The sequence below is a fragment of the Limanda limanda genome, chromosome 15, assembly GCF_963576545.1.
Source record: "Limanda limanda chromosome 15, fLimLim1.1, whole genome shotgun sequence".
NCBI classification, from domain to species: Eukaryota; Metazoa; Chordata; class Actinopteri; order Pleuronectiformes; family Pleuronectidae; genus Limanda; species Limanda limanda.
The window spans coordinates 13285494-13313163 of record NC_083650.1 but is presented as its reverse complement, the minus strand read 5'-3'; the positions used below and the strand labels follow the sequence as shown (position 1 = coordinate 13313163).

At 40.4% G+C, this 27670-nt stretch overlaps 1 protein-coding gene across 1 annotated transcript in view; it reads left to right on the top strand.

Moving 5' to 3' along the window:
- eys (eyes shut homolog) overlaps positions 1-27670 on the top strand; it is a 155534-nt gene that overhangs the window by 59456 nt on the left and 68408 nt on the right. The window contains exons 24-29 of the mRNA XM_061086984.1: positions 11534-11630; positions 12045-12152; positions 13484-13629; positions 22079-22250; positions 22590-22668; positions 23107-23306. Of these exons, the coding sequence (XP_060942967.1) occupies positions 11534-11630; positions 12045-12152; positions 13484-13629; positions 22079-22250; positions 22590-22668; positions 23107-23306 (802 nt within the window). The remainder of the gene's footprint in view (positions 1-11533; positions 11631-12044; positions 12153-13483; positions 13630-22078; positions 22251-22589; positions 22669-23106; positions 23307-27670) is intronic.

Here is a 27670-nt window from a genome sequence, read left to right as displayed (position 1 = left end):
GCGAAGTTGCAGTTGAGTTAAATCATTAGTTTAGTTTAACATTAAATCCCTCATTTCCTACCCAGTGAACTGAGCTGTAATTGTAACTAAGATAATAAGATCAGCCTGTTTGCCTTGTCAGCATTGTTGATATCTTGATATGAAGGTCTACCTAACAAGACTTATGATTAATATATACATAATTTTCATTTATAAAGAGCCGTTTCACAGCTATAACATTGTGGTATGCGAGTAACTTCCTTACCCTGTGCAGCACTACTGATTTACATATTGTTATAAATATCTTTACCACCTATTTTACTCTGTAGGATATGAGATAACTGCATTTTCTGCTGCTGCTTTTATTTTAAGAGGATTAGAAGCAAGGCAACAAAGTGAAACAATAAAACAAACACGGAACTTTAAATTCCCAGTTAGTTTAGTTGAAATTAGAAGGTCAAGGAAAAATTAATCTGATTAGAGTTTCTCCTTGGTTCAGGTTATAGCAGTTTTGTGTGAGTGCCACATTCATTCACAGTGTCACATTCAATGTTGAAGGAAAACAAAGTATTTCAAATACATAACTCTTGAGTAATCTTATGAATTTATGTATTTGGTACTACATCCTAATCATTTTCACAGTTTGTAAAAATAGAGTTATATGACAAGGGGATAACAATTATGCCTGTGGTCTATTACAAGAGGAGAAATATGATTCTCTCAGTATGGTGACTTCCTGTAGAAGCTTTGTGTTGTCCCTTCACATGCAAAAAAACATTTGGTCTCCATAGCTCATAATTTCCCCAGAGGTTTTGCTGGCCAGATGGAGAACAAACCCCTTTGTTTGCATGGCATGCTGCACGAGCCTTCACCTTCCACAAGATTGAGATTGTGTCCTACCAAACAGTTGGTTAATGAGCTGCTGTGAAGCCGTGCCAACAAGAGAGCCGACACACACCTAATATGATATTGAAAAAGATGTGTTAAGAATGCTCGTTGCCAGAGATGTGTTGGGGGAGAGCCTGACCGCGTAAGTGATTATTCTCTTTTATGGAGGAGGGAGAAATATGAGTTTTCGTAGATGAAGCTCAATTTTTAAAACCAGATGCCCTGGCAGATGTATGTGAATAACACTGACCTTTTTCTTTCTTTCAGTATAGTGATATATGCCATAATGTGCTGCAGCCTTTGGACCTACACGATAAATACATACTCCCGTCAAATGAACTTCTATCTATATACATATTTGTTCATGCAAAACCCACTCACTGCCCTGCTTCATAATGGCATATTATTATTCTACCATTTTAGTAACAGTAATTTATTTCAGAGTTGAGTGTCGGACTAAGATTAAAAAATAAGTCCTCCTGGCCGAATTACTGTGGCAGAAGCATATAGATAATAGAGGTGACATTTACCAGACTTGTATTAATATGGTATATAACATGTATTGTATCCTGATTAATTATTTTGGGGTTAATGTATCTCAGCCAATATACTGTGTCACTAAGTCTCTTTAATCACCATTTCTCCCCATAGTACAATTCCTGTGATCAAAGTAATCTCTCACAGAATAATGGTCCATGAAAGAGAGGCGGTCAGAGACCACACTGTAAAAATTTCATCTTATATTCTTTGGCATAAAGAGCCATTGCAATGTGTTAGGCTTTAGGAACGTTAAATTATCACCTTTTAAAGAATAATTGAAACTCTGCCAGCAATTCAACTGTGTCTTTCACTACTAGTTAAAGGGACTCTTACCTTTGTTGCATTTTTACACTTTTTGTGGATAAGGTTAAATTGGTATTAATAAGGTAATGACACTCTAAAATGCAAGACAGACCCACCAGGAGTTAAAGCAAACAATTATTTCACTCTCGTAATATTTAGTGAAAACTTCAACCAATAAAATTCTTCGGACCAAAGGACCTTATTGGCCGACAGACCTGTCTGTTTGCTGCATGGAAACAGTCAGGAAGCCCGTCTGCTTCTTCTGGCACATTCGGGCCCGCGTCATCAAGGCGCGTCCTCAACTATAGGGTTTGTTTTGATTCCACGGCAGACAGTAGCGAGTAGTGACCGAATCGACCGTAGCGACTGACGATGGCAGACCAAAGTGGTCCACGGCGTACTGAAACAGCCGCTCCCAGGGGGAAAAACAAAAGAAAAAACACCGCGGATGGGAACGAGGGGGTGGGGCATTGGAGGAAGGCGGGATGATTCGAATGTACTGTAATTCTCAAATGCAACAAAGGTAAGAGTCCCTTTAAGGGAGCTAGCGCTGAGGACGTTGAATTTTATTATCAGTCATTACAAAGCCAGAAAGTTATGTTAACTTCTCTACTTAACAGTTTCTACTTACTAATTGAGCTTTTATTTTATTAATAAAAATGTGTCTTCAATAATTTTTGTGAATTATCACTTTATATTACAGCTGACCCTTTTTCTAAATCACCAGATTCAGTTATTTAGAAACAGATCTTATAGACAAATACTTCCCATTCTCCTGAAATCACTTTTTTTCTGATTTAAAACAACAATTTATGCCTTGACTCTTCCAAACAGTTAACATGCATGTCTGTACAGACCGCAATATGTCATATAGACTATGGAGGAATTTAATAGTGTATTTTAACCATAATAAGCATATGGATTATTGAGTTGTTGTATGACCTCTTTGCTTTTTAGGTCACAGTAGCACCTCTGACCGTTGACCTCCAAATTCTCATCAGTTTATCACTGAATACAGGATGTGATGCCTAATGTAATAACATCCCCTCCAGACTTTTATAATATATCGAGTTTACAAGTAGCGGGCTAGCTCTGACCTTGATCTTTGACCAACTACATCTACACAGTTCATCATGAATTAACATTTGTGCCATATCTAAAGAAACTCCTTCCAGCCATTGTGGAATGGAATTCAAGCTCTATGAAAAGGGAACATTTATTCTGGGCAGAGCTGGAGATCTGTGGTACTGAGAGTAAATTAATGCCGTCTTCCTGCAAACCCCTGACAGACAAACTGACAGTGCTTCCACTGAGTTCCTCCTTGTGCAACTGGATATTGGACTTGTTAACTAATGGGCACAGTCTGTTAGAATCCACAAAGTCTCCTCCTCCCCCCCATCATTCTCAAAGCCTGTTCCTCACTGCTGACCTACAGCTACTCAGTCAAGTATTCGAGGAATCATTGTGAAGTTCGATAACGACGCAGCATTGGCAGCAATGCGTCCGTATGCAGGGAGCAGGTTGAATAACTGGTGCAAATGTAAAGAAAACAAAGAAGACGATCATGGACCACTTCCTCTCCCCTCCACATAGAGGGAGCTGCTGTTGAGATAGTGTCTTATTATGAATACATGGGGGTGCACATCTCTGATACCTTCACCTGGAGCATCAACAAAGCCAGTGTTTATATTGAAGAACGCCCAGAAACGCCTCTTCTTCCTGAGGAGGCTGAGCTGTGCGGCACGTGGCACCTCAGTCATCATTTCCTAACACGGGTGTGTGACAGAGTGGATCCTCACTTCTTGCGTCACCATGTCCTCCGGTGACTGCTCTGCTGCAGATAGACGGGCACTGCAGCAGACTGTGAGGACTGCACAGTGAATCACTGACAGCAGCCAACCCACCTTCAGTGACATTTACAACAGCAGGGGCAGTAAAAGGGCGTCCTGCGTCATGAGGGACTCTAGCCACCCTCGCTAGCGGACTGTGAGCTCCCCTCCCATCAGGCAGGAGGTTGCGCAGCATCAAGGCCAGAAGCACCAGGCTGTGGAACAGCTTCTTCCCAGATGCTGTGAGACTAGAAAATGTTGCATCTCACACAAAACTGCTGCAATTATTATTACTATCCCCCCCACACATCAGGTCAGTGCTGCCATTTGACACTGATACTTCTGCTTCCTCACTTCACACTTTGCTGCTGTTGATGACGCTGGCACTGATTTTTGTGTCTTTTCGATTTTAACATTTCATATTGTCACACTCTGCTCACTTTAATACTTTATATTGATATATTTATTCCATTTTTATTTTAATGCTGTTTTATTTTGTGATTTATTTTAGTTATTACGTGAAATAGCATAACTTCATTTCATTCCCTTTCAGTACCTCCACCAAGGAGGTTGTTCTCACACCTGTCTGTTTGTTAGTTGGTTTGTAAGCAAGGTTTCATAAACTACTGGATAGATTACCATGATGTTATATGGGTTAGGGAAGATACTATTAAATTTTACTGTGGCTACAGATTAAGGGGCAAATCAGATTTACTTTAACATTGCATGCTTTGAGATTTACCATTTTCCCAGTGAAATGGATCTTAACAAAAAAAAAAGAAAAGAATCAGGCCTCTTTACAGGACTGATTTCTATGAGTGTGTGTAATTTGGTGCAGCTTGATTGAATTCAAGAGCTCTGTTGGACCTTGGCACAGGTATGCTCTCTGAGTGCCATTCTAGTGTCAAGTATGCTCTGAATGGCACTAATTAATCCTTGATCCTTTTCAACAGAAGTAAAAGTTCTGAGTCATGATGATCTAAAATAATAGTCTGGTTTAATTTTAAGTGTTGGGCGAGTTAAACTTTTATTTTAAACGTAAGAAAATAACCAACCAAAGCTCTTTTAATGTGCAATGCCGCACTTTGAGCAAGTGCAAGCCATATAAATCACGGCTCCATTCAGAGAACCTGGGCTTTCATTTAACGATGTAAGTGCAAGGCCTAAAGTGCATGAAGCATGTGCATTTAGGGGAGTGTTCAAATCCAAGTGAAGTGCATCATCTGTGTGTGTGACAAGAAGAATAGTGCACCAGGCTCTGTTGCCAGATATCACTGCATTGATCATGCACCCATAACAGCTCAATACTTTGATACTAACTTCTGACCAGGTTTTTGTTGGACAGAGCACAATTGCATTCCGCTGCTTCAAGAAAGCAGGATGCCTGCAATGCGCCCGACCACACGTCATTTTAATACTCCCACGGCCATGAGGGCAAATTCGTTGGCTATTTATTAGCACCGTGGACGCTGGGCAGACATTTGCACTTCAAGCTGCTTTGGTGTAAAATATGGCCCCTCTTATCTAGGCTAACACATCAAAATGTAGACACAAGGAGGCAAAATATATTAAAATGTAGCAGGTGTTCAGTCTCAGTATGAGAGTTTGCCCCTTCAGTGAGCAAAGATCTCAGCAGATTTTCTGACTTTCGAGACCTCTGGTTTAGCCCAAACAGCTGCATCCAAAAAACAAAGAGACATCAATGCTCCCTTCATAAAAATGCACAGTCATTAGTAGCTTCTAACATATTGGTGTTTAACCCTTGAACGCTTCACTGCAGGTGGAAATACCCAAATGTGGAGACTGGCCACATTGCCGACAGAATTCATTTCATGGGTAAGACCCAAAGGTAAAGGGTTAGTTTCAGATGTTAGAGGACACACATGGAGACAGAGCATCTACTGCGGGCAAAGCTGCCGTAGCGACCCAGTGATCGATCATCAACTCAAACATCTTGACGGTTTAACAGCAATACCTACAGTGAAAAACACCACTACATCCCATGAAGCCTTCTGCTGTAGTGCAGGGTAACAGCCAGAGACAACCAAGATGAGTGCAGGACTGATGCTTGTTTGTAGAGAAAGAAGGGTTTACTCTTATTGTACAAAACCTTGACGTTCAACATCCTGTTCCTCAGTGTTTAGGCCTCTTGTCCAAACGCAATCTGCATTTCAAGACCCTTAAACTGATATTTTAACAAACGCCATCCAAACTGCAAGTTTTCAAACACTCTGGTGCATCTGTGAAGAGAGACGTGTTTGGGAAACGATGACGTCACAGCTTACTTCACACGTCCAAGATGTGTAATGAGCATGCTCCTGAAACAACATCAGTGGCGGCTATTTACAGATTGACAGGAGAGTTAGCCCACAGAGGATTCGCACAATGTTCTTCTGTGGTATTTGATGTGTAGTTAGAGACAGACTTCATCACCACCTATGGGCCCATCATGGTTGTTCTCATCTGGGCGGAGATGTTTTGTAAAACTGGTAAATTACAATTATCCACATTACCAATTCTGTTTAAATTAAGAGGAAAACAAATGAAACCCCAGAAGCCAAACGCAAAGTACTGTATTATTGTCAGGTCTACACACGATCAAACAAATGCTAATCGTTACTTAGATATCTGAATGTAAAAGAGCAATCTTCTTTTCTGGTTCACCTGTTTACCAACCGTTTACACACATTGTCCTGCCAGCTGCTGAAAATCATCTTGCAACACATGGAAGTCAAGGTGTTAAGTTGTAGACTCAAACATGATCAACCTGCCAATCAAAAAAAGCAGAAATCTTTATTTTTAAGAAATATTACTAAATGGAGGTTAAACGTTCACAGCATAGTCAGATTACTGCAGTTTGTGCTGTGTAACACGTTCTACTTGCACATGTTTTATCACTTCTCAACACTAAGCAGATGTCTCACTTCATTTGTGTGTAACAAGTAGACAACCTGTAAATGTCTGTGGCTGTTTGCCATTTCTAAATTATCGAACAAAGGAGTTTAAGACGACTGAAACTGGAGAATAAGAGGAAAAAAAACTCCCGCTTATTCAGGGAGTATTGTCTGAGCCAGAGAGGAGCTGTGGTTAAGTACTTCCACACCTCTGCAAGTGGCTTCATTTATACATAGCGTTTAAAAATAGGCCCTCGCCCTGCAACAGCCGTACAGTAAACACATTTTTAAGAAAGCCGGTGTTTAATCATTTCCTGGCTTCATTAGCATCACTGAAGAGGTGGTCCAGGTGTGTCACGCTGGGGCAAATTGGCTGCACGCGCTGGTGTTTACATGCATTTCTATTCTTAACCCACTTACTCCACAACACAGTTTTTTTTGGTCAGTGCATATAAAGGACTCATAAGCATGCTGCGCTCCTGATTGTGAGGAGCACTGCTGTGATGTGATGACTGATATGGCCCCCTGTGTGTTCTTTCATTGTCCGTCTATACTTGTTTGGAGTTGCTCAGAGTTGGTGATTTGTTGCTACTGGTGACGTAACATGAATTAACATTTGTGCCATATCTAAAGAAACTCCTTCCAGCCATTGTGGAATGGAATTCAAGCTCTATGAAAAGGGAACATTTATTCTGGGCAGAGCTGGAGATCTGTGGTACTGAGAGTAAATTAATGCCGTCTTCCTGCAAACCCCTGACAGACAAACTGACAGTGCTTCCACTGAGTTCCTCCTTGTGCAACTGGATATTGGACTTGTTAACTAATGGGCACAGTCTGTTAGAATCCACAAAGTCTCCTCCTCCCCCCCATCATTCTCAAAGCCTGTTCCTCACTGCTGACCTACAGCTACTCAGTCAAGTATTCGAGGAATCATTGTGAAGTTCGATAACGACGCAGCATTGGCAGCAATGCGTCCGTATGCAGGGAGCAGGTTGAATAACTGGTGCAAATGTAAAGAAAACAAAGAAGACGATCATGGACCACTACCTCTCCCCTCCACTGGCTTGACAAAACTTTGATTGTCTTTGCCATTAATGTTGTTGGGTTTTGAATAGTCACCATGTGGGTTAGTTGTGTAATGAAGTCTCGAGAGCAAAGAGGATGTACAGCAATGCTTCAACCAGATCTCTTCAGCGATGGATTTGTGTGGTCCGCCTTTTTTGCCTTCTGTGCAAATGCAAGCTACCTCGGTGTTGGCACATGGCAAACTCATGGAGCGCTTCAATGTAAGTCAATCATTTCCTGGGTATTATGTGGAAGTTCTCACTCAGCCAAAGACAGCAGCGTACATGGTTTTGCTGACATGCCAAACAAGGCCATTACAGATATGAAAATCCCTCTTGGCTCCTGCTTTCATGGTTTCTTTTCAACTGATGTAGATATTGCAGTAACACATATTGTAGAGTTTTTATATCGTATGGAAATACTATATTGAGTAGGTTCAGTGTCAGGTCAACAGTCTTTAAACTCAGCACGAAATTGAAAGATGATGAGGATTTCACAGTAAAAAAGCAATATTCACAGTTTCATGTTTATAGGACGAACAACATCTAATGTGCCATGCTAGCTATAAACACAAGCACACAGAAAATACAATCCCCAACCAGATGAATATACACAGCTTTATTTGTTTAAAATCCATTTGATTGGCAGGTGTGCCACATGAAAAGTTTAGCAAGCAAATGGGATGCAATGCCATTCAAAGACAATGAGGAAACTTTCCCTTGATGCCCCTTAAACACGTGTGAGTCATGTGTTATTCTCTCAGTAACTTGGCTGGTGTATCTGTGTAAAGTAAAGTGTTTGGGAAATGATGATGTCACAGCTTAATTCACACGTGCGCTAGTGTAATGAGTATGCTCCTGAAACATCAGTGGCGGCTATTATATATTTACAGGTTGACAGGAGAGTTAGCTCAATGAGGATTCACACAATGTGCTACTGTGGTATTTGATGTGTTAGGGTTAGGGTTAAGTAACTTAGTTGTGCTAACTGAGGATCTCAAATTTCTGTACTTAATGTTGTGAGACCATAATAATATCCTATTTACAGTGTTCGTCACTTGTCTTCGTCACTTATCAAAAACAGCATTCAATAATTAGGTCATGTAGTCATTACTTTGGTGAGGTCTTGAAGGTTAAAAGTATAAATGCAGATGGTCCAAGTTTAGTGACTCTTGGGGAGACCTGGCTTTTGTTCACTGTGCTGAGTCACTTCAAACATTACGTTGATCGACCGTATAGATGCTCAGCTATTTAAGTTCAACATGTAAACTTCAAAAATCCTAGATGATCTGACAGAAAACATGAAATGATGATGCATGTAGGTTTCAGCATGAAAGTGCATGCACAGATTTAGCGATGGGTGATGTCTCACATTTCATGTGATGTATGACAGCACACAGATGACACACACACAGCCAAAGACCATAATCCCTCTATATTGCACAAACAGCGGGCAATGTATTTTTAAATGACCCCTCTCTGATAAAATGTTAACTTGAGACCGACAGCAACTTTGATAGGAAGACTATAGTCACATGTGTTACAGTCCAAACCAAATTCACACAGTTGAAATGAAGACGTCACTCATGTTTCAATTGAAACGTCCATCAAAGTCCACGATCCACTGGGGATTACCCACAATTTCTTCTCCTCTGAGGCGTTCCCTGGCAGGAGCAGTGATCACACGCTGGAGCCGCAGCCAGATGATGGAACGGCTAGGTGAGCACGTGCCTTTGCTTTCCCTCTCTGTACTCTGTCAAAGAGAAGCCTCCAGTCTCTGCTTAGTGGCAGAAGATGCATTATATTGCGGCGACATTCGAAATAGTCCCTGAGGTGCCCCACCATTGCTTTGACTGACAGAGCAGCTTGCGAAACCTGCGCTGTCCCATAATTCACCAGGTGCTCTGTGGTCCCCTGGATTCCCTCTCATTCGTACGTCCCGAGATGCACTACAGTTGGAAATATGTCTGTCTGCCTTTTAAACGTGATGATTTGCAGTTTACGGCGTTCGGCTTGTTAACACCGCACTATGAGAACTGCTCAGAGAGCCCCATCCAGTGGTCAAGCTATTTCCTATTCAATCAAGGACACAATCAACAGTTCTAGAAAGCAAACTGCAAATCCTTGCCCTCCTGTGCGGCGACCCATCTGATCACAGTTATATATGATTTGTGCAATTTCCTGCCAAACGGTGTTTGCTGTAGATTTTTCGAAAGAGCTGCAATGACAAAATTGTTGCCATTACAGTGCATTATATGGTGGTGGCTGATATATGGTGTCAGTACAAACGGTACAGCAAACCCACACAACACTTTGTGACCCTAAAAACAGACAAACAACCAATCCAGTACAAGATATTATCCCATAATGCTTTGATACATGAATGTTCTCATGTAATACGATGCTTCAGCCCCTTCTTAATAATATACCCATGTTTAACGCCTTCCTAAGAGTTCACATTTACCTTCATTTTTGTCTTTCAAAAGTGATTATAAATTAACCTTGTCATTTCTTTCTTTTCTCAGCTGAGAATTATTTCTGACAAGACCCATTAGGTTGTTAATGTAACTTTAACTTGAAGCAGCGGGAGAGGCATAATGGGACAAGGAAACAATTACAGCACTAATACCTTTCAAAAAGTAGTTTTTATAACCCTTTGTTATATACTTGTACAGCTTATGATTGCGTGTTACAGATATTGCTCTGCGGGGATGGCAGAGTAGTGGTGTTAAAGGAGTTTTGACAGCTCAGAAAACAATTTAATATAGAACACAAGGAATTGCAATCCTGGATTTTCAGTTCTGAATGTCTTATTTTCCTTTTTATGTCTGAAATTTTAGATCAACGTTATCTTATATTAATCATTTTTGATGATTTAAATATATGATTTAAAATAATGCACGTCTTCAAATGTGTCATTTAAAATAATAGATGATGAGAAAAGAGGAGCAGATTTGAGCATCCTTTTTTTTATAAGGTAGAGTTCTACAATCCAATCCAATGCAGAAGCTCTGGCATAAATTCTACTTTTATCTGCTATGTTCAGTTTTCATTGAATTTGTCCTGGGGTGATAATGAAATGTTAACACTGAGTCCTGGTGAGGGATGGCATCTTTACTGAACTGCATTTTAATTATGTGTTAATATTCTTCCCCCACCATTTATGCAAAGGTGGGAACAAAACAATTTACATCTCTCAATAATAGAGTCCAGTACAACACCACATTTTATACATGACATCAATAATAATTTGATAGTAGATATCGAGTAAAAAGTCTGAAGGATTCTGTTTTCCAGGTGAAATATTTCCCCGCTATAAATTCAGTAGTTTAAAATTATTTCAATGTTTTGAAATGGTGACATTTAAGAAGTAATCACATTTCACAGTTGGGTTATCAATCTCTTATTCTCCATTATTTGCCACCATGTAATGAGACATTAGGGGTTCCTTTGTTGAATTTCTTTAACCTCATAAAACTATGCCGTGCAGTGTGATTTGCTGAGCTGAAAAACGTCTTGTGGACCAGACCCGAGCACCCGGGGGGAAAACCTCCGGCGGGCGGAACATCACAGGCTCCCAGGCTGTCTCCACAAGTACAACAAAACATCCATGCTGATCTGCTTAGCCATCGTGCCCCTCAACCCCCTAATGAACAAGAGCAAAAGAGCTCTTGGGCTTAGCCTCTCCCTCTTACCCTAACTTAACAAGATGTCCCCATGCTCGCTCAGTTTCTCTCCCTGGCACACAGACACACACAGACACACACATATGCACGGTGGCGCACACAGACGCACATCTCCCAAACCCCAAACCACTAACCCTCAGACCAATCTGTCTGCGGCTCTAAAGTATTATTAGACTTACACACTCTCAGAGGGGAAACAGTGAGTGCCGAGAGCTGGAAGATGAGATATGCTACAGGGGCTACTAGTTCCATTAAAATGGCATTCACTGGGGCCTTTGTTATCATCGGTCCTGACGTTTTCAGGGTGAAGTGGGGCTCGCTGATCCATGACCATCTCATCTATCTTTCAGGATTTGAAGGAAGTTGGTGTGAAATTGACACCAATGAGTGCGGCTCCAATCCATGCCAAAACCACGGCGCCTGTGTGGACCAGGTCAACGGTTATAGGTAAAGAGTGTTATCCATAACCAGCTTTTCGTTTCCGGGGAGACAGGTGAATGTCAGGGTAGCGATGGAGTCAATACAAGAAACCTTGTACACGTTACAGGTCAATTAAAGTGATTTTTTTTTATGGTAGATTTCCCTGAGTTAATGTAATTGTTCTCATCATTTCGTAACATTTCACTTTGGAAAAACAACAAAAAAAAAACGCCATCATTGCTTTTTTGAGTCTAGTTAAACTGTCAAAATCCAAATCGATGTCGCTGTGCTGCGTGTGCAATCAGACTAATTATGATGTGTAATTAATATCATTAAACTCCCATTGATTATTCTCACTGTGCATGTGCCAGTGGGAAATGAATGGATCTTCCATTTTCCATCCGAGACGAAATATCAATATTAATGATTTTTCTGTTCCAGCTGTGAGTGTAAGATGGGATTTTCTGGCCTTCGCTGTGAAGAAGACGTCAATGAATGCAGCTCCAGCCCTTGCAGAAACGCCGGGACTTGTCAAGACCTCGTGAACAAGTAAGTGCACCTCGCCGCGACTTCACACCTTAACCCGTCGTCTGCTTCTGAAACGTTTTAAATACGTCAATAAAAGCCGGGCAGAATGCAGCTTTGTCTTGCAAGGCGGATGCACAGTAAAACACGCGGCGTCGAGGGCGTTCCCCTTCAGAGTGCTCCAGTTTACATAACAAGCCTGTCTTCATCCTTGACACAGATAGGCTGCTTTTCTCAAAGAAAGAGAGAGAATTCAGCAGGAACACATCATGTATCTAGATTGGACTTTATTCCACTGGTGCCTCTCTCTGCTGTGCTTAATGGGAGCCCTGGGGCTTCCGGGCTTAGTCGGACAGATGGGTAGAGGAGTCCCAGGGCCAATTTGAGTCCTAAATGTTTTGTCTCCAGTTTGTCTCCCGTCATGATTTCGCTCCCATGTGACCCGGCCCGGCTCAGAGCGCTCCTCTGATTGCACAGTCCAGGGAGTTCACATCAGGTGTGCTTTAACCCCACTGCCCACCGCGAGCACTACACGCGCCCGCCTTCTCCCGTCTCCCTGACCCGACAAGCCGAGCGAGTCCATCTGTGCCGCGGCGGTGAATCAGACTGTGCAGTGTACTCACCCAGCCCATGCTGTGTCTTGTGTTAACCCAGCCTTTGCATTAAGATGCAGTGGGTTGAGCTCTGCAAAGGGTCAGTCTCTTCCCCATCTATGTATACACGGCACAGGGCTTTTATATAAGCTGATTCTGTCCCAACTTGACTGCAACAGACTGCAATAATGAAAGAGTTTAAAGTGTGCAGTGTGACAATAACAATTCGGTTTAGCCCGATTGCTGAAACCTGATCAAGTCTAACTGGTTTACCGATCGTAAAGACTGTGTTTAAATAACAAAATATTGAGTTTATATTTCGCGCAGTGGTGTCTAATTGCGTGTCTTCCAATTATCTCATCCAGAAAATACAATAACCGCCTCACACCCAACACCTGAGGAGTGCGCTCTGAGATATTAGAGCCCCAGACGGGCGCGGAGAGGGATTTGAATTGAATATACCGCGCAGATTATAGGCTCCTTCCTTCAGTAACAAGTCATCAAACGTAATTCAAATTAAGTTACCCACTGGGAAAGTTAAGTGCTGTCATATTGTTGGCAATTTCTGCGAGAAGAGTTTGAGAATGAAAAATGAGTCTCAATTTGCACTGGGTTATTTCTGCTGGAGTATGTGGAGCTTCTACAATAAAAAAATTCATCTTATTTTAAAGTAAGAACTAAACGCACTTGCTAGAATAAGCGTCTGATTTTTTCCTTAATAATTGATTTCTCATTGATCGACTGTTATCACCTCCTCCTCAGATTCCGCTGCATTTGCCCTCCTGGTTATTTCGGAACGCTGTGTGACCTGGATGTGAACGAGTGTGAAGTTTCACCTTGCCTACACGAGGGCATCTGTATCAACACACCCGGCGGCTTCAAGTGTGTCTGTCGCCCTGGATACTCAGGTAGCGCTTTTTAAAAAATTTTTATTTCTTCCCTCAGGTGACGTGAAGATCAATACGAGAGTCTGAAAAGCTTATCATGACTGCTGCGGCCGGGCGCTATCGAGGCGACTCTGACACAGATCTGGCTTTAGTTGTAAAAAAAAAAAAGAATAAATAAACGGCTTCACAATGCTTAGTTTAAATTAGCCCGCCTGCCTCCGCGAGATACAGTGGCTGCTTCCGAGTAAAGCTAACAAGAGATAAATTTCACGTCTGATGAAAACTTCTCAGTGTCTGTTAGTCGCCTTTATTTCATTTCACCAGTCTCTTTAGCCTCACGGTGCTATTGTTGTTTCACTTCAATCCATTTGTCTTATTTTCCACCCAGAAGGATATTGAGGTATTTTATGGTGTGTGTGTGTGTGTAAATGTGTGTGTGAGTGCGCGCGTGTATGTGTGTGTGTGTAAAGCCGATTCCTGTCAGCTACCGGGAAGATTAATTTCATTTGTCTTCCACACTGTATCATCAATTTATCCTTCCCCAGTTGAGAGAGGGAGAAAATCTCTGAGGTATTGCTTCTCTGGAGAGCAGATCCTGACACGCATGGCCCAATTCCCACAGAAGCAGCTTTTATTATTAGGCCCACGCGCAGCATAGTACAAGTCATTACTTTTTCTGTTGCTCTAAGCTCATCTGAGGAAACAGGGCTCCCCGAGAGAGCGAGTGGCCAGAGGATACAGTCGGGACCGGCTCAAACCGAGTAGAACTCCTGCGAAATATTTGCTCCGGTAACTTGTGTAGCAGCGGCGCAACTTTTCACAAGAGCACAAGCGGCTTCGTGCTGCCGCTGTTACTTGTTTCTATTCCAGACGTTCAGTTAGTTTGCCGTCCTGACGTGGTTCATCACATCGTGTGCAGCCTGATTGGAAATTCATTGAAATGTTGTTCAGCTTTGATGCTATAATGGGCCTCTTCTTCTCTCGCTGAAGTATCTTTAACTTGACGGTATTATGACGTTATTTGCTCCAGCCATCAGGAATGTCGACGGGTGTTTTTTTGTTTTGTTGCATATATCTAATGCCAAACTTCATTGTGACAGTAACACTTGAAGCTTCCCACTAATAAATGAGTCTGGAGCTACTTCTACTCTGTGATTAAGCCGCGGTGACACTTCATTCCCCCCCTGCATCAGTGCCCTTATTGAATTGTCTTAGTTTCTATTTGTTTGAATGAGTCACTGAGTGCATCTGTATTTTCTGCTCTTTTATTAGATCTCCTGCTTTCAGCCGGTGTTCTTGTAAAAGTCGTCTAAAGGCTCTGACTATTACCATGTATCTCAGAACTGATGGAGAATGATTAAGGCCTTTTACATCTGACGTGTTTGAGCTTTGACAACTAATTGAAGCATGCTTTAGTCAGATTTCTGACACTTCCGACAGCTTTTTTTGTTATTTTCTAACCTTCATGACGCACTTTTAGAAAAAATGTGTTGGATTAATCATTGCTTTTTTTTATCATAAAGTGTTTTTCACTTCTCTGGGATGTCAGGTGTCCATACGCTTTATTTGTTGAACTAGAAGGGCTCTGATGAAACCGGATTAAAATGAACTTGAATTTGTTTGGATCTGAACCAGATTGCACACACTCATAGAAATCAGTCCCCTTATCTTGACTGTTTTATTTCTAGTGAAATCAATGAAAATGTTGACACCCTATCTTTGTGGATCCGCTTTAAACAAACACACAGATAAACAGACATGGGTGAAAACAATACCTCCATGCTGGCCGAGGCAATAACAGTTTTATAGAAAGTGATAAAAGATTCCCGCATCCACCCCTTTGTCCAGATCCAGTTCTTTCTAGTCCTACATCTCTTCCTTTTTTGTAATCCTCCTAACAAAACTAACAATTAAACCAACCAATCGTCAAACAGACTTGAATAGCACCGAATGCCACAATGTAAAATAAACTGATAAGAAATAATCCTGGATCCAACCCTATGTCTGGATCCATGCCATGGTGGCTTATTTATTGCCCTATGTCCCGTTCTTGCACCAAATCATGTTGAAATCGGCTCAGTAGTTTTTTTGCATAATCCTGCTGACAAACAAACAAACAAACAAACAAACAAACATACCACCACCAAGACCCAACAGTCCTTTTTTTATATTCAGTCAAGCTGAAGCAATTCACACACTCATGGATATCAATTCCCTTATTATGCCTGATAGTTGTTTTTTTTCAAGATCCATTCATTATTTCTGGTGAAATCAGAGAACATTTAGAAAAACGCCCTCTCTGATAATGTTAAAGAAAGTGAGGGAGTGTGTGGATCAACCTTCTGATGCTGATCTGCAACAAAATTTAATGAGTTTGTCCCAGACCCACAACACACCCTTCCACCGAGTTACATTTTTAAACAAACAAATAAGCAGACATAGGTAAAAACAATACCTCTTTAACAGTGTTAAGTTATGGCTCCAACTTAATGACGTGTTGTTATTATGCTTTATTTTCCCATTCAGTGTCACTTTGTTCTCCACATGTCTCATGGAGTTGTACATTATTCAGTAAGACAGTCTTGGCAGCTGCTGAAATCTCGACCGTTTTATCATTATTTAAGGTTTAGAAGGCTCTGCAATCCCAATAATGTATTATATAACTATACATACAGGCACCGAGCCCCACACTGAGGTCAGAAGTCATCACAGTGACATGATGAATGGCTCATCCTCTTCATATAAATCAGAGTTTAAGCACACTGTTCGTCACCTTCTGTTTTCTCTTCTTCACCCGTCATTAAGGAGCATGTTCCCTTGAGTGATAGTACAGTGCAATCAGCACATTGCTGCGAGTCTCCTCAGTCAGCACATTGTTGGATGGAGACAATGATGATATTCTGGTCCCCACTGTCGTTGTGATGGTCAGGGTTCAGTGAATTCAGGCTTTTTGCTGCGTGAACTTGATAAATACAATCATTCTTATTTACCACTGACGCTCGGTAGAGATCTTTTGCTTTAGATAAATATGTATTCTACAGTTAATGTGAAAAGAGTCATATGCTTCCTGTGCTAACATTTAATAATACATTCTATGCACTAATCAAATCACCTAAAACTTCACAAAGGACTATAAATGAAAGAAAGACAATTTCAGGATTTCAAGAATCAACTTGGAGTTTTATGTAATTATATTTCCACCTTATTTATATAAGAAAGAATACTGTCTAATTAGAATAAAGTTGTAATACTACAATAATTCTGTCATAATTTGACAAGAAAAAAAAGTCCTTTTGCAAGGATCTTGAACCAAACTCACAATATCCTGAGAAAGTATAAAAGCTCTTTGAATATCACACAGATTTAACCAATGTAAACCTTGCAGTCGACCTTATACTTAAAGTGGCCCTTATATTCATATAACATAAAACTGAGACAGTCCTTATTGGACAGTTGAAATATGTCAGTATTTTCCCAGAAACCGAAGAATCAGTGTGTCAGTGTGTCATTTTTAGTGTTTAATTAAGCAACAAGGCACTTTGCAGTGTTGTTTTATTAACTAGTGTTTATTATAGTAAATATTTATATCTATAGCCGGCCCTCATTCTGCAGGATTAAAAGATCACGGAACGAGGGGATTTGTGTCTCATTCACAGTTTTGTCTTTTGTTATATCAAGGATCATCTTAAAATAACTGAATTAATATATTAAAAAATAATTAAATTAAAAGACTGCTCTTATTAAACATCAGCATATTGATAATGTGAAACACGTGTATCAAAGTAATGTGTCTTGAATGGCAGAAGAGATTTTTCTCTCACTGCTTTAAACTTAACGTCTCATTTCACCATCACACTCCACTGTTACATTATTCATAGTTCAGTTTCTGCTGCAACCCTTTTGTTATTTTTGGGCTCAAACGTGGGTTTGTCACCTGTGCAGTCGCTCTCGGAGTTTTCAAGTCTGTTCCTCCTTTGACTAAATAAAACAAGTTATCGGTTTGGGACAAGAAAGGAATCGTTTTCAGTCTGTAATGAGAGAACATGATAGATTCCCCGCGCACTAAAAGACTTTATTTATTCTCTTTCATGATAAAACACGGGAGGCAATAAATAAATCCGTGCTCCCGTTGTCACAGTGCTTCCTTACATCTGCCTCAGCCCGCAGATAAAACGCTAACCAAATGATTAACGACGGGTCAGTTATAATTCTTCATCTCTTGGAAGTCTCAAACAGAGTTTTAGGAAATAATCTTTTTACCACCAAAAATGAAAAATAACACAGCAAACAAAAAAATGCTTGCTTGTAGAAATAAGCCACTGCAGATTCATTTATTTTTAATTCCTCCACAAACACAGCTACCGCTGTTGATCTCTCTGAAGCAATACCTGCAACACAAACATTATCAGTGTGTTTTCCTAACTTGTGTTTAGATTTGTTGGCAGAACCAGTATTATTCTGACAGTTTGTGTTGTCTGGTGTGCCCCCTTCACAGCCTGAACTCTCCCTCCTCTTCGTTTCCTCTGTGATCACATTGCTATTTTTTGTGAGGTCTGCATTAATAATGAAAAATCATCAGCTCTGGGAATAAGCTGACCCACACTCTTTGACTCTTTAGTGCGTCCGATGGACAGCGAAGTTATATGCGGCTTGTTTTGAGGATAATTCATGTGTTCAAGTTGAGTCAGCACTTTTTCCGCAGCAGATTTAGTAGAAGTAGGATTGTGTCTTCGTACTTCATTGACGTGGTCCTGTGTAGTCACAGCTGTAAGGATATACAGCTCTTACAGTTCATGACACACTTTTCAATGCACACTTCACACGAGTCCTCTCAGAGTCCAGCTCTGGTGCGGCATGCTCAGTTTTTTCAAAGCCTTTCTCCAGTCTGTTATTTATGACGAAGAATTATTTCAGTTAAATACATTGAAGTGTTTTTAATGAGGTGATTCATCCAGATTATAGTTTATACACTCAGTTTTAGTGTTGCATTGATAGCTTTGGTTTTTATTAAGATGTCCTTTTGTTTCCCTGGAGGTGAGTGGAATTTTTCATTGTGGTGCTCACAGCAGTAAAAACAAAAATAAAGAGAATGTGTTCGTTTTGTGGAAAAAGAGAAATCCTCACAACCCATCATGGACAGTCTTCGTTGGACCTATTTTTAAATAAAGAAATACTGGTAATTGGTCACTGGTATTTCTGTGGATTAGAAACCAGAAGAATTGGGCCTTGTGAACTTTTTCACTATTATGAAAACCATGTAGATGATTCTCCCTTTTGTCTGTTGATCATATGATTTGATAATCAACTAATCAATAGAGCTCTTCAGTTTAGATATTAGTGGGTCAATATTTTAGTACCTTTTTACTTTCACATGATACAGAACAAGCATCTGGCAAAAAAACTTAGTATGGTGAATGTTACAAAGGAAAGCACCAATTAAATTTGGTCCGGGTCAGGGGCTTACACTTTTCCCACTTTATATAACATTGTGAGATAGGGCGTTTTTCGTGACATGTTGAGGGGACTGATATCTTCAAGTGTGTGCAATTTTGTGCACATCCAATTAATAATCTGGATTTAGTGAATTGAAATGTGGTTTCATAAGAGGAATGAAGGTGAAGGTATGCACATGCAAGTTTCATTCTAGTGATTTTCTTTTCATTTAGTGTCTTTTGAGATGTTTGTTTATTTATGAATTAATGTTCATAAGATGTATAACAAACTTTTCAAAAATGATTAGTCCTGCTGTCATCACTTCCATTCAAATAACCCTCGGGTTTAAGATTTAATATCTTTCTGTAGGAGATGACAGTTCCGCTCTCTTCTTTGTTTAACCAATTTTCTACATGTGGAAGCTGGAAATTAAAGTTAACGCAAGCAAGAAATTACTGTGCGTATCTCACCCAAGAGATGTTTATATCAAACACAATTACGCGTTAATTCCACTTTGAATTGTTTCTATCGTGGCAAACCATTTTCATTAAAAGCATTCAAAGTTTATCTTACAATGTCAGAACAATAAGAAGTGAGCAGGAGGTGACTTGAGGTGAAAATATTGGAGCTGTCCTCAGGCCAGGAATCCTTGGATGCAATATCAAGTTCATTGCACACAGCGCTCTCCTGTTTACCATCCCTGCCGATCTGTGATCACTGTATGTCAAAGGTTACTAAAAAGACCAGAGAGGGACAACATGTCATGCTGCTGCGGAAGCTGGATGTGGACAGTTTGCTCACTGCTGCAGGGAGAGACACAGTTTCACTGTTGAAGTCACAGGTTGTTATGCTCATTATTACTTACTATAATTGTAATAGTTTCTAATCTACCCTGAGATGGTAATTTAATTTCATGCTATGTATTTGTATAGTTTTTAAGTATGTATAGATTATAAAAAATAAAAACAACACTAAAGCTGATACCCCAGCCAAGGCCCAATAGTTTCCTGAAATCTGATCGAGTTGCACTATATTGCACACACTCTTATATATCAATTCCCTTAATATTCCAAATTAAGTTTTCATCAACATTCATGAATTCTTCTTTGAAAAATCTTGAAAAAACAGAACTAACATCATAAGCAAACTAACATACAAACCAACAAAAAGGGGTGAAATCATAATCTCCTTGATAACCTCCTTGGCAGAGATATTAGGGAATTCACTATTTATCATCACTGGACTGAAACTCCTGCACAGTACGTCCTTACGTTTTTATCAGTCCTTAAAGAAAGAAACGTGTAGAGACCTGACACTAGCATTCTTTTAAAGCATGCAACCATCAGCATGTATCAGCTCTAATGGATAGGATGGTGCAGTCACTTTTCTGTCTTTTAATTTAAAAAAAAAAAAATGCCCTCGAACAGCTTCTGATTCTTTTCGAAAATACTACAACATTATGATTTTATCTGCTTTACAGTATAAATGAATAAATGCATAACCACTGGTGTGAGTAAAATAACAAAGAACAGTAGTACTGTAAGCATCTATTGAAAATAATAAATGATGCTGACTAAGCAGATGTTCAATGGAATATTTTGCAGATAATCATTACATAGCTTGACAAGGATATATACTGTTACCCATGGTGACCAGTAAAAAGATAACGCTCTGGTTGTTTTGTTCCTTTTATTACTTTTTATTCCACAAATCAAATGGAAAGAAAACCCAACAACAAATTCATCCTGACAACTCTTTGTAGCCGCACGCTGATGCTCAGTAGATTAATTGTGTTGTCGACCTCCCCCGCATCCAAAAACTATTTAAAGCATTAAAGTGCTGGTGCATTTTGTCAGCACATTCCCTCTTCGCTTTCAAAATACCTAGTGTAGTTTATTCTTCTAAGTTTGTCAAACAAAAAAAAACACAAAAAATGTACCTGGGGCCAACAATGATGTTCGCGTGTTTTGTTGAGAGTCTTGCAGGAACGTTTTAAAGGTACAAAATAAAATTGGACATAGACGGAAAAATCCAACTCTGAGTTCAGTTGTCCACATTCTTGACTGGTCCCATTACTGTATGCAGCCATTACACATTATACATTTTTGTTGGTGTTTTTTGCTGCTTTAGTACTCTCCACTTAAATAGTTTACATTATTTAAGGAAAGTCAGATTATTTATATTCACATTAAAAACAACAGGAGTTGAGCCAAAGTGCTTCTTAAAAGCAACACTGTAAAAGACACATAAGATAAGGTAAAGAGAAGTAATAAATAAATACAATTAAATATTGATAGAAGTTAATGGAATTGTAAAACAAAAGTAGGCTGAAGCAAGCAAGATTAAAAAGGGAGGACTTTAAATTGGATTTTAAACTAGAAATGCCGCCTGTGGTGGCCTGCGTCCGCCAACCAGTGCAGTTACAATCTACATAATCATTTCCAGATCATATGAGGTCATCGAGACCTTTGACCACTGAAATCGGTTCATGTTCAAGAGGCCAGCGTGACCTTGACCTTTGACCGCCCAGAGCTCGTCAGTTAATTTGTGAGTCTAAAACATTTTCCTGAGGCGTTCTTACAAAAGTGCGTTCAGAAGGCAAAAGTAGTTTTGTGACCTCACCCTTTGACTTCCAAATTTGATCAGGTCATCTTGAGATATCGTGTGCAACAGACCTAATGTGGAATGTGAGATTGCTCCACTGTTGGGCAGCAACAGACAAATCTGAATCTCCTTTAGTTTTACGACAGGGAAGAGGGACTAAAAGGATTTGTTTTGAGTATGACCTGTGTAGCCAATAGGGGTAGAACATAGAACCAGGAGGTCTGTCATATGACAAGGGACTACGCCATTAAGAGCTTTCTAAACAAATAGTTATATTTTCAAATCAATTCTGTATTTAACTAGTAATGAATGTAGGTTAGCCAGGACGGACCTTATATATCTTGCTTTGTTTTAGAAATCAATTGCCTGTGTTTTGGACCAACTGAAAGCATGAGCGTTTAATATGTTTTATATATATATGTTTATTTCCCAGGGGCACGGTGTGAAGTGAACATCGACGAGTGTGTTTCCAACCCGTGCCAAAATAGTGGGAGATGTTTTGATGGAGCCAATCGATACTACTGCTTGTGTCCTGATGGTTTCACTGGGCTCCACTGTGAGACCAACGTGGATGAATGCGTGTCAGCACCTTGTCTTCACGGAAGGTACAGATTTTTCTTCCCGTCGTTTAAAAAACAGAAACACAGCAAATCGTGCAGAAATGGCCCCGAAATCCTTTTTAATTACACTCCCTGGCAGCCAGCGAGCTGAGACGTACTGTATGTCACACACGCTAACGTGATGCACTCATAGGTTGTCTCAATTATAGTCATTAAATCCTTTGAAGGGGAAACACATTCAGTCAAAAGATTATATCTCTCTCCACTCTATACAGCAAAAGAGGAGTCCAGCATATACCGAGGCTCTGTAGTTCATTTTAAACAGCCGTGGCCTGTAATGCTTGATAGATCAGTACTGACCCCATGTGTTTTGGCCTTTTTCAGCTGTGCTGATGGAATCAATTCGTTCTACTGTGTGTGTGAGTCTGGATGGACTGGCAGCAGATGTGAAACAAACATCGACGTGAGTGGAGCCTGATTAATAGACCTGCTGTGTGTTCAAGAGCAATGTCAGAAGAATTTAGTAAACTTTCTGGGGGCTTTGGTTTCACCGACTCCATTGATTTCCCCACAAGACTAGTCATTTGATCTACCATGATCATGTAAGCATTGTACAAACACCTGAAGAAATTGCTTCGTCTAATGTCTAATTGATTTAAAACCACAGCTCGAGCTGGACTCTAGAGATAAAACACTGAGTTGCTAACAAGGTCTCTGTGTGCATTTAGCTGAATGGATAATCAGATCATCTGCTTTTTAAATGCTGACAATCCATCTGAAACTGGAAGAATGTGTTTTCTGACGACACATTTCATGGTTATATCTGTCAAAATGTGTATTATTATTATTATTGGAACAGTGCCTCGCTGTTTGTAAATGATTGATGTGTTTTCATTTCCAGGAGTGTGCTTCCAGGCCCTGTTTGAATGGAGGTTCCTGCGTGGATCTCACTGATAAGTACGCATGCTTCTGTCAGGATGGTTACACGGGCAAAACCTGTGAGATCGATGTGGACGTCTGCAGAGAGGCTGCTGTTAACGTCTCGTTGTGTTTCAATGGAGCCACCTGCGTCGATGGCGAAGGATCAAACTTTACATGCAGGTGCGTTGGTCGGCAATTAGAAGTATTTGTTTTGATGTATTGTCACTGACATATTGTGACTGAATGACATGAACCATAACTCGTAAATCACTGCTTATCTGTCCTGGCATGATGAATCAACATAGCCTTGATTTTATGGGTTTAAGTGAAACTTCATTGTCATGTGAACCAAGAAGAGGAGGGGAACAAGCTGCTATGACTCCAGATCGTTTGATGATGAACCCAACGGACATCTAAGCTTTTACATCATGATTTAAATGTATTTTCTTATTGTCTTTTTATCCGTTTCCTACCATATAGGTAGAAAAGAAAAAATATTCATGTTGATGTCAAATCTGAGAAATTCAGTAAACCTCCAATATATTCCACTGGTTTTTCGCAACATGATGATCTACTCACCTCTATGGGCGCATACTCGACCTAGTTTTGAATCAAAGTCTGTCTTTTTCCGATCTAGTTATCTCGGCACATCTGCCTGTCTTTTCACATCACTGCTCCCTTATTTATAAGGTTACAGTGTCTAGACGTTGTATTAGCCCCTCTGAAGACCTGCGCTACCGATCATATTGACTCAACTACCACTTATAAACTTGCTGAGCATCTTGAGTCTGCTGTAAACACCGCTGCAATAACAGCTTCACTGAAAATCTTAATCTCTCCCCTTGCAATCGAGACTCTCAATGTCGAAAAACAAAAATGAAGGAAAATTTAACAAATGGAGAAAAAACAAGCAAAACCTTCCCCAAATGTATCCTTGAAACCATCATCAAACCCTCAAAGTTTTATAAGATATGTAAAGCAGAGTATCAAATGTGCAGTGAAAACTCAATTATACATATAATATAATTTTCCTAATTTATCTTAAAATCTGCCAAAAGCGGTTTTCATTAGTAGTTCCAGTTATTTATATTAACATAATTAATATACAGATGGTGGTATTATTGTAAAGTTAAGTTTAAATTGATCACTATACAGCAGCTAATAGTGATACATTTGACCTTCACAGATGTGATCACTACATGTGATTTAAGTAAGTCAGATAAAATGTTATTTATTTTTTCATTCATTAGTATAGTATGATTGAATCATACAGTTTAAAAGGAAAATACAAAATATATTCACTTATCATTTGCCACCTTAATCTTTGAAAACAGAGATGTGTGAAAAAGGCCACCCTCATCAGAGCGGGGTTAGAGAAAAGTCAGTTCACATATTTGTCGTTGCAGTATCACAACAGGTACAAATGTCAAAAAGTCACAATGTTCACCTTTAAAAGCTGAAAAAGGTTTTGCTGATCCAGGAATGTTTCAAGTCTTCAAGACTTATTGTTTAGCGACAATCCGTGTAGGCCTTAATCTGTGAACTCTACAGTCACAGTTCTCTGGTGGTTGCCGGTGAATCATTGCTTTTTAAGTGTTGACATTTTCTCCCCTGAGTGATGAAGTGTGTCGGAAAACAAGGTGTATGCTTTAGGAGTGTGCAGGTCTGACACAGCAGCTCCCTGTTTGCCTTAAAGATAATTACAATGTCAAGCCGTGATGTGCTGATGTATGCTCATTTAATGGATCCCAGTCTAAAACAACTCCAAACAAGATGCTCCTCTTTATACTGTTATATATTGTTGCACAGGAGTGACTCAGCTCAGCGTCTTTTTACGATGCTCCCTTCCCTATAGCTTTACTTGTGTATATACAGTATTACCTAGGATGTATTATATGTTGTGTGCTGTAGATAAATCTGCACACCAAGGACAGAGTATTAAACGTGCACTGTAGTACTGCTGATCTGCAGTTGGGTGATTGTGCATTGTTTGATTAGATCTCTCTAAATTTGTGTACAGACTTAAATGCGTTGCACTGTTAACCGGTGTTTGGCCTCATTGTTTAAAGAGTGAGTCACAGATGGACTGTCAACATTTTCCAGTGGAATTGCTGTGTCAGCACTTTTCTGATTAAAAAGATAAACATGCAATACCAGAAATCATGACAACAAGATTAGCTGTACATTGTTAGTCCATCAACTTTCAGTTCAAAGATTTGTTGGTGAATGACAAAAAGTTAAATTTTGTATTGATATTTACATCTGTATTAGCAGATTTTGTTATGCCTGCTGCCAGGTCAGATGCAGCTCTCCTAATGAGTGCAGGGGAGTTTCCCATTTGAGGCTGATCTAAACAGATTATCTGGCTTATATATCCTGTATAGTGAATAGGGTTGGGTACCGAGAACCGGTTCCAATATGGAACCGGTTCCAATACAACCGATACCTACCCGGACCGAAATGCAACGGACATTTCGGTGCCTGAGCCAATGGAAGACTTAGGTCTCCGCTCGTCCCGCCTCCTCACACTTCCGCTCCTTCCTTCACGGGAAGCGCCGGCTCCCTCGGGCGCCCGGGGGCGCGGCTCCCGGTGGACAGACTCTTGTCTCCGCGCTGCCCGCGCCCCGCGTGAGTCAGGGCTCCTGTGCAGGTGGAGGGGGGGGAACCGCCGGGCGCATTTCCTCCGTGGCGGTGCGCCGCGGCCGGCTCTGGGTCGGCTTGGAAAGGCTCGGGGGCGGGAGGAACGAAGAGCACGCCGAGAAATGTTTCATAAAAGCGTCCGCATTTTAGGGGGACGAAGGCGGGGGGGCCGAAGCCTGCCTGCGACGGCACCAGCCGCGGAGACACGGGGGTCTCAGAGTGATGGAAAAGCGACCCTCAGTCTTCATTTGGCTCAGGCACCGAAGTCAGAGTCACGAGTCAGAGTGTGTGTGTTTTGTATTTATTTTTATTTATTTAAGTATAGTGTAAACTTTTGTAAACAGTTCGTATGTTATTCATAGTTTTAAGTTAAAAAGGGTTTTGTATTTATTTATATTTATAATCTACTTTATACAGTTAATATATTTGGCAATAAAAAAAGCCTTTCTTGGTCAAGCATCGTTTTGTGCACTTTTTTGAAAAAAGTATCGGTTCAGGCACCGTTTAGGCACCGGTATCGTTTTAAAAGTATCAGTTAGGAACCGGTATCGGATAAAAACCAAACGATACCCATCCCTAATAGTGAAGGGTTCACAGACAATCCTATATGAGTGAATGCAAATATCAGACACCGTTAATACTTACGATTCGAAAATTGGGTAAACTTTAGCCTATGAGTGGGAGCTGATCGGGAATCATCACCAATGAATTGTAGTGTTTTTGTGTTTGGAACCAGGAGCAGTATGGAGGCATTTTATGCTTTTTTCAGTTGTTTTTTTATGTTGGAAAAATCGATCCCCAGTTACTAGTATTGTTTTGTGTTGGATTTTACCTCTGAAAACTCCAAAAGTGTTATGTGGACTCAAACACTTCACCCACCCCTCCATCGGCGTAGTGGTGAGTCGATAATGAGTGAATTTTCATTTTTCTATTAACTATCCCTTTAAGATTCGAACATCCACTAGTGTGCAGCCGACATAACAGACCAAACATCTTTACATAATTGTTCCACTTGGAGGACACGGTCCAATTATTACATGGACTAATGGGCTGAACAGTCATGCAATTGTTTCTTGTCCAAACTGCATACATTACATTCACTGTTGTATCATCTGCACGTTGTGGGTGAATTGATGCATATTCAGTTTTGCACCTGTACAGCAAATTGCCTCAAAAGCACTCAACCCTCTCTGGACCATGGTGGTCAGCTAAGAGGTTCACACGAGACCCTTGATGTTGTTACACGGTTAAATTAACTGTGCATCATATATCTCAGTTTGCAGCAGACATCTGCTTTTTGGGTTCATGAATATAACATAATTTTGTTAGTGTTTTCTTTTTCTTATACCTGTTCTCATCCTGTTTTTTCTTTTCTGTGAGCTGACTTTGACATCTGCTGACTGTGAGTTGCAAGTCCTCACCAGTCAGCAGGCCCTTGGGCTTCGTTGGCCTCAGGTACCTGGGATGCGTGATCAGGCCCATTGTCCATCTGGAAAACGACTGCTCACCTTCAAAACAACAAAAGCCAGTGGGGATGACATCTGCATTATTGAGTGGTGCCTCTCTTTGCTCTTGATGTAGCTAATCCTGCACAAACTCCACAACAGAAAAGCCAATGCTCCACCTGAGCCTCTGCACTATGTTTACCTGTTGGTTTTATGCATTAATCCATTCAGGTTTATCTTCCCCACAAATAAGGTTTCAAGTTTATCATCTTACTCACTTAGTCTGCAAACTTCTTTTCATGTCGTATGGCACTTGTCAGCAGTAGTGTCATTTACACACGCAGGGCCACATTTACCCAGTTTAACTATAGATTAAATGATCAGCGTCCTTAGTTCGAGAGCAGTGCAATGGCAGCGTCATCTGATGAGAGCAGTGTTTTCTCTGAACTTCATTCAGGT